Below are 8,055 nucleotides of genomic sequence, written 5' to 3' on the forward strand. Positions count from 1 at the left end.
TCTCTGTGACTCCTAACTCTGTGACTCCTATCTCTGTGACTCCTATCTCTGTGACTCCTCATTCTTTTGCCTCTGGCTCCCTGACCCCTGGCTCTCTGCGTCTTTGCTTCCTGATTTGGCTTCTCACTGTTTGGCTCCCTCAATAATATATAGGTACAGTATATCTCAATGATGGCAGACTGCTGTTGTCTTGGGGCAAAGACAGCTACATCTCAGGAACGTCAGGCTGAAACACCACAACATCCCACTGGTGGACATGGGAAAGGTTTTAAACCCCAAAGTGTTTTCTTCCCGAGAAGACATGAGACTTGCATTTCAGTCAGGGCTGGTTGAGTATCATCTCATAACCAGAGGAGAGTACGTATTGAAACGCTGGCGGGCATTCAACACAGGGAAATGGAAATGACTTACAGCTATGGGAGCAAAGGCTTCACGGCTAGGGTTAATAGTTTAAAAGTTTGGTCTGTGAAAGCTACTGAGTGGGAATAAAGAACGAGTGTACCAATGCTACATGGCAATGCAAACGTGACCTCTGCAAATCATTGGGTCTTTATGGTGCTCCAATTTTAATAGCAAAAATAGCATCAAAGCAGCCAAGTGCATTGTGATTTAAGTTAAATAATTTAACATCATGTGAAACAGGACAATGAGACAACAAAGACAGGTCCACTGAAGGGACACATCATGGTTAATATGAATATTGCTCTGGGATTTGCTTATAGTGCCTCATTATGCAGTGTTTAATATTAATAAAGGGGTTAGGAGTATATTATTCATGAGATGGTTTACTTACTGTGTACAGTTTGCGTGTGTGTGTGTGCACGTGTGTCAGTCTGTCTTTATGTGTGTGTTCCTGTTTTACCATCGGAGTGAGGACCAAAGGTCTTAAACACTATTTGAAAACAAGGGAAATCATGCAACGTGGCCAGTCCTCTCTTTAACAAGATGCTTTGTCTGACTTGGGGTTAAGTTGAGAGTTAAGGTTAGAATTAGGGTTTGGATTAGGCAAAGAATTACGGTTAGGGTTAAGTTTAGGCATTAATATTTTGGATAGTTATAAAGGTTTGGTTATTTAATTTAAGATTAGGGAAATTGTTAAGATTTGGGTTGGGTAAGGAAAAAAAAAATGCTATGGTCCTAAATTGCCTGTCCTCAGCTTGAAAGAGAAACATAAAAGTGAGCATTTGCGTTTATATGTGTGTGTGTGTGCTGAATGTGTCAACTCTTCCAACAGTTAAAATTATTCCCAGTTTTATTTAGGATTGCTGTCTTATTTTTCTTTTTTTTATTATCGGGATTAGGTTAATGATTCAGTGCTGTTTGTTTCTTCTCCTGGGAGGGCCAGGGTGAGATGAGGGATCCTACTGGGAGCATATTGCCTCATGCTCTTGGACACAAAACTAAACAAATTATGACCTGTCAGAGGCCATATATCTCATTCCTCAACCAAATACAGATTTTGGGAGAAAATGAAGTCAGATTATGTTTTTGACTGAAACTAGAATGATGAGGAAATAATTGAGAGTTTCACCATTCTAGTTAACTCTAACATCGTTAACAAACACGTTGCCCAACACGGCCAGATGTTGCAGATAAATCTATAAAACTTGATTGTGCGCAGTAACGGTGTTATTTGTCCCTCAAAAAGGGAGTTCAGCTGCAGTGCTAAAGGCAACTAAGCACATGACAATTGCGTAGTTATACAAGTTCCTCTCTTTAGACATTATGAATTTGATTAATATGTTTTGTTTCATTGACGTAGCTATCCATTCATCCATCCATTCATTCATAAATTTCTGACCGGCCATTGCGCTTCCCCACGTGGACGAGTAGTAGGCCTATGGACATTGTCTTTTGCAGTTCTCTGTGGCCCCCTAGTGGACAATCTTGTCAAAAATATCAATCCTTAGTGTTGCGCACGCATACCACTCTGCCACCGACTTCTGACGTATAACAAAATGGCAGCGCCCATGTTAAGATGGGGACTCTTTCGATGACTAATTCAATCTGAATATAAAATAATTTAGTTGATTGTGGATACTGTTAATTATTACAAAGTCTACATGATAAAGGTAACGGTCTTTTATTTCAGATTGCTGATATGAGTCAAACTACGTTGAATAAACGTCTGTTTGCGTTTCGTTTGTTTCAAAAGTAATTCGCAAGCTAACGCGTTAGCCTCTACTTGTGTTGTGTGTAGGGCACAGAGTGCTAACCAGCTAAAGTTAAGTTAGCAAGTTCGGCCTGAAAGTATTGTCAGCTAGCTTGAGTTCTTTAACTGAAGCGTTTTTATTTTTGAGTATCAATGCTTTACTGTTGAGGGATCAAATGACCATATTATCGAAACAGTAATATTTCTAAAACATAGTAGTTGTCTTATCAGACAGTAATAATAATAAATGGGCCTTCACTTCAGATGTGTTGTGATTGACTCGGTTATTCAAGATATGAAATACCCTAAAGGACTTTGGTTGTACATGATAATAATGCATATTAGCCTGTAGTCCTGGGTCCGAGCCGACGTATATCGGCTTGCTATGCATCGGTTAGCTAGTTACAAATAGAACTAAGGCGGCTACCTAGCTAGAACATGCCTTAACTTACAATCTAAGTTAAGGCCACCTATATGCAATGTATCCGAGTGGCGAATAGCTAGTGGGCGGGCGGTGTCTACGGTAAAACCAACGTACGATTATATTTAAAAAAAAATAATAAAGCGATGTAACCTAGACAATAGCCAGTTTTTCCAAAGAACGACGCTGAGCTACTAGATGTTATTCGTTATTTGGGCCAGTAGACTAATGGTATGACTCTTTAGCTGTTCAAGGTAGCTGCTAGCTAGTTAACGTTCTGGTTGCTAATGTTTTGAAAAACAATCACATGGACACCATTACGTATTTTTTAAGGCGGTTTCTAGTTCATCACATTGAAGGATAACAAACTAAGTTATACGTTTAGCTTTGACAACGATCTCTTTATTATGACCGTACACTTTATTTAATTGTACTTCTGCAATGACTCTACTTCTCTACGTTCTCCTTCGCCAGTCTTCTGGCTCAGCTGGTCCATCGTCATCCTCTCCTCAACAGATGAAGGAAAACAACCACCCTTCCAGTGGCCAGGCGTTCCTGGACCATATCAAGCCATGCTGGTACTGGGACAAGAAAGACCTGGCCCATACTCCTTCCCAGTCAGAGGGCCTAGACCCAGCTACAGAGGCCCGGTACCGAAGGGAGGGAGCCCGGTTCATCTTCGATGTGGGGACAAGACTTGGACTGCATCCTTTTGTGATCCGGATTGTTGACCTTTTGAGCTAGGAATGTTGTGTGTCCATAATGTTCTGTTCCACACAGCTCTGTGATGCTTTTTGGCTGATGTCAGAAAAGCCCTATTTGTATATGCCTGAAACAACAGGGGCAATGCATACTCAGTCTGTTTATGGCTTGGTTTATGTTCATCCTTAACTCTGTCTTCAGACACTATGACACCCTGGCAACAGGTATCATCTACTTCCACCGTTTCTACATGTTTCACTCCTTCAAGCAGTTCCCCAGATATGTAAGTATGCACCCAAGTTAGATTCGTCTTGGAAATCACTGTTTTCTGCAGTGTTGCTGCAGAAAAACGCTAACTTCTGTTGCCACGTTCACCCCAGTCAGATGTGTTGTAATTGAACAGTGGTTGATGTGCTGTGTTTCTCCAGGTGACTGGTGCGTGCTGTCTCTTCCTGGCCGGGAAGGTAGAAGAGACTCCTAAGAAGTGTAAAGACATAATAAAGACAGCTCGCAGCTTACTGAACGACATACAGTTTACCCAGTTTGGAGATGACCCAAAGGTCAGATATCTTCCTCTTTTCACTTACCTTTTCTATCTGGTCTCAGTTTGTAGGTACATGGAAATCTGGAGTCAATTTAAAATTCTAAGGTTCATTATTGCTTCCTTATCTCAATTGGGATTTTTCTTTATTTTGTAAAATAATTTCCTGAATTTAAATTGAACCGACCCCACTCTTGTTCTTTGTTAATTCATTTACGGGTCTTTACAGGATTTCCGTCATCAACAGGAAGAGGTTATGGTCTTGGAAAGGATTTTGTTACAGACAATCAAGTTTGACCTGCAAGTGGAGCACCCATACATGTTCCTCCTGCGATACGCCAAGCAGCTCAAAGGTGTGAAAGGTGGTGTTTCGGTCTTAGTTTTATTTCATTTACAACTTCTTGCTGTGCTAAACACTGTCTTCTGAGCGTGTCTGAATCTTTTGGGCACCCTTGAAACAACTCAAGCCCATGACATTGCTCACTTGACGTTTCAAAGGATCCGTGTCCGATATACATGGCATAGATCTGAAAGTTGCACAACATCCCTTGTGCCTGTGAATTGAAAAACCCTTTTCCCTCCCTTCAGGTGACAAAAACAAAGTTCAGAAGCTAGTACAGATGGCGTGGACCTTCGTCAATGACAGGTGTGCAAAAATATTTACTCTCTCTGGGTCCCTAAAGCAGTATACTCCTCTTCAGGGAAAAAGGGGGCCTTGTTTTTCTGTAGTGGCTAGTCATTTGATTGGTCTCTTATTTGCATTACAATCTCAAATGCTGAATAGTTTAACGGTCTCAACAATGACTCACCCCACCCTGTGTCCTTCCTCCCAACCCCCCAGTCTGTGCACCATGTTGTCCCTGCAGTGGGAGCCAGAGATCATCGCGGTAGCGGTCATGTACCTGGCCGGGCGGCTGTGTAAATTCGACATCCAGGAGTGGACGTCCAAGCAGTCGTCACGCAGGTGGTGGGAGCAGTTTGTCCAGGACGTCCCTGTGGAGCTTCTTGAAGGTCTGGTTGGGCCTGAAGGTCTGGGAGGACGTTGGGATTTGGTCTGGTTGGGCCTGAAGGTGTGGGAGGACGTTGGGATTTGGTCTGGTTGGGCCTGAAGGTGTGGGAGGACGTTGGGATTTGGTCTGGTTGGGCCTGAAGTTGTGGGAGGATGTTGGGATTTGGTCTGGTTGGGCCTGAAGTTGTGGGAGGATGTTGGGATTTGGTCTGGTTGGGCCTGAAGGTGTGGGAGGACGTTGGGATTTGGTCTGGTTGGATCTGAAGGTCTGGGAGGATGTTGGGATTTGGTCTGGTTGGATCTGAAGGTCTGGGAGGATGTTGGGATTCGGTCTGGGTGGATCTGAAGGTCTGGGAAGACATTAAGATGTTACAGTTTTTCAATATCTTTCTTCTGACATTGTGCTACACATTCTCGCTGTCACTCCCTCTGCTAGACATCTGCCACCAGATCCTGGACCTGTACTCCCAGGGGAAGACACCCATTCCGCCAGGCCTGGAGAAGGAGACCCAACAAAGAGGACCCCCTCAGCCCCCTGGCCCAGCCCCTCCACAGGCCCCGTCATCCGGGGCTGGCCCCCCACTACCACCGCCCCCACCGCCCAAGGATTCGCCCCAGGGCAGTCCCCAGCGCCAGCTCAAACGACCACTTGTGAGTGAACACATTGAGGGTCTCAGTTGTCTGTCCCTACAGTGGCCCGCAAACATATTCATACCTCTTGGACTTTGCCACGTTTTTGTGTGTTTTTGCCACTGATCAACACATAAGTGAAGAATGTCAGTGTGAAAAATGTCAGCTAATGACACATTTCGATGTCATTCTTTTGGGATCCACAATAACACTGATGAATGAATTAGTTTGAACAATAACCATGATGAACCGCGATAGGTGACCGCCAGTAACACAGCTTCTGTGGTAGTTTGTTGTTCCTCGGGTGGTACTTACTTTAAGTCTATCTGGATAATAGCCTCTGCCAATTGACTAAATCATATGAAACTCAGAACTTTAAATAACTGTGTTTGTGTGTGTGTGTGTGTGTGTGCGCGCAATCATCTTCTCAGAATTCCCCAAAAGAGGAAGCCAAACCACCAGAACAAGTGGGTTCTAAGATTCCTCGCCTGGAGAGCCCAATGCCTCCCCTGCCCACTTCACAACCCCCCCCTGGTATGTTCCTTTATAAACCAATATCGTGTATTTTACGTAACTGAAAACTTAATCCGAGTGCTCCCAAAGTGCGGCTGGGTTTTGATTTACACGCCTGAAAGACCAGTCCCACTTTCCCAAAAGTGTCTTTAGGTCAAGATTTGTTTTTTGTGTTTTAGAGGAGATGAGAATTGGCATTTCTTCCGCCTTTTATTTGAAACTGTCTCTCCCCCCCCCGTCTCTGCAGACCGGAAGGCCCCCCCAGCTCCTCCAGAAGCTGAGCCGCCGCCGGCGAGCAGCGAGCCCGCCCCGCCACCCCCAAACCACGCCCCCCCACCGCACCAGCCCCCGCCCCTGCCTCATCGCCCCCCACCCCCCCCGCCCTCCAGCTACATTATGGGTATGTCTACCTCCAGCTCCTACATGTCTGGGGAGGGCTTCCAGAGCCTGCAGTCCATGATGAAGACGGGGGAGCCCTCCTACGCCCCCATGCCCCCCAACTACGGGCCCCCCATGCCTTACCACCCGCACGTCTACCCCGGCGCCCCTCCTCCCGGGCCCCCGCCCAGCGCCTACCCACCCCCTAACCTGCCCCCTCCCTCCCCGGCATACCCCCCGCCAGGCTACAACAGCTACCCCGAGTACCCTCCCCCTCCTCCGCGTATGCCCCCGGGTCACGGGGTGCCGCCCCCTGGGATGGGGATGCCCCCCGGGGCGTACCCCCCACCGCCAGGCCAGCCCCAGGTGCCCCTGCCGCCGCCCGGCATGGCGATGAACCGCGGCGGCTGGATCAGATGAGAAGGAGCGGAGGTGCGGGAACAGGGGGCCGTGTGTCGTATCCACGAGGCCCCCGGCCCAGGGAGGGACTGGTTAGACTCGTCCGTTAAGAATATGCTTGTTTTCAGTTGCTAAATCTTTTGGTGTCGTGTCCCTGACGAATATGACTTTGGCGTCCGCTGGAGATCTCAACGGACGATGGAAAGCGCCTTGCGGAGGAATTCCTGTTGTTCTACAGTGTCTCGGCTGTTCTGAGTCCCCAGACCTGGAAAGGCTACTGCCTCTGGGGTCTGTCCTTCCATTCAGTTGCACAGACAGCCCGACTTTGATCATTTTCATTTGGTTATTGGTATTTTGACCGGTGTGGACGGTGTGATGTGACTGAGTCGGATTGGTTGTAGTGTTAGTGGGTAAAAAAGGTCACATTTTGGCTGCTACTGCCGACACAGCCAGAGATGCTATTAGTTCCACATTCCAAATAGTTATTTATGAGACAGATGATATGGAATTCTTGGAAATAGTCTTATATGGAATTCTTGGAATAGTCTTGTATGGAATTCTTGGAATAGTCTGATATATTTTAAGAAACATTGAAAGGAAATACATTTATATTTAGATTACATTCTGATTTAATGCTTGTTTTTGCTTTCATTCTTTGTCTTTGTTGAAAAAAGAAAAAACAGTACTGTAATAATTTTACCTTGTGCGTGTGCGTGTGGAAAGCAAGTGGTTGCATTGCAAAAAATACCAAACATTTCTATCCTTATTCATTAATTTAGCTGTGTGAATATTGGTTAACCTGTGAGATGAATTGGTCTGGATTAAATCGGCGTGACTACAGTAATAGTTGATGGCAGTGGTGAACTGAAAGGCATTGGTTACCCACCCGAGGGACTTTACATCACACCAGGTATAGAACACTGGACATCAGGGGTATATATGTACATAGTGATTAACTTTGGGGAATCTTGAGCGATGGATCTTCTTAGAGAGCTTATATCAATTTGTGCCTTAGTGAGGCTTTACTTTATAAGAAGTATTGTATGCTAACTGCGCACACGCGCACACACACACACACATATTTGCTTTTGTATCTTGTAGGCACTTGGGATAATAAAAACTTTTTTTTCCTACTTTGAAAAACGTGTTGTCTTTGTGACTGTTGAGTGCAGTGCCTGGATGAATTCTAACCTAGGCTTGATACACGCTGTAGTGTTTTATTTTTTGCTAACATGCTGGCATTACCTTCCCACTAACATTAAAATTGTAATTTAAAGGCTGAACTTCCCTATAAACATGAGTGGATTGAA

The 8,055-nt window shown here is 45.3% G+C and overlaps 1 protein-coding gene across 2 annotated transcripts; it reads left to right on the plus strand.

The window, feature by feature from the left end:
* Positions 1–1,942: 1,942 nt before the first annotated feature.
* LOC105020482 (cyclin-K) lies at positions 1,943–8,055 on the plus strand. Of its 2 annotated transcripts, none has more exons than XM_029117037.2 (10): positions 1,943–2,072; positions 3,048–3,277; positions 3,477–3,558; positions 3,704–3,835; positions 4,046–4,178; positions 4,405–4,462; positions 4,658–4,827; positions 5,262–5,476; positions 5,887–5,989; positions 6,216–8,055. In XM_029117037.2, the coding sequence occupies exons 1-10, from the start codon at positions 2,064–2,066 to the stop codon at positions 6,764–6,766; spliced, it is 1,683 nt and encodes a 560-aa protein (XP_028972870.2). In that variant the 5' UTR covers positions 1,943–2,063; the 3' UTR covers positions 6,767–8,055. The 2 variants fall into 2 exon arrangements, with proteins under 2 accessions (XP_028972870.2, XP_028972871.2); XM_029117038.2 differs by having other exon boundaries at positions 4,046–4,169.

Source organism: Esox lucius, chromosome 23 (genome assembly GCF_011004845.1).
Source record: "Esox lucius isolate fEsoLuc1 chromosome 23, fEsoLuc1.pri, whole genome shotgun sequence".
Classification (NCBI taxonomy): domain Eukaryota; kingdom Metazoa; phylum Chordata; class Actinopteri; order Esociformes; family Esocidae; genus Esox; species Esox lucius.

What these genes read in the sequence shown, in the direction of transcription:
- LOC105020482 (XM_029117037.2), top strand. An exon ending in TCAAGCAGTTCCCCAGATAT is followed by an intron (nt 3,559 to 3,703) that starts GTAAGTATGCAC and finishes GTGTTTCTCCAG; the next exon opens with GTGACTGGTGCGTGCTGTCT. An exon ending in CCCTGTGGAGCTTCTTGAAG is followed by an intron (nt 4,828 to 5,261) that starts GTCTGGTTGGGC and finishes TCCCTCTGCTAG; the next exon opens with ACATCTGCCACCAGATCCTG.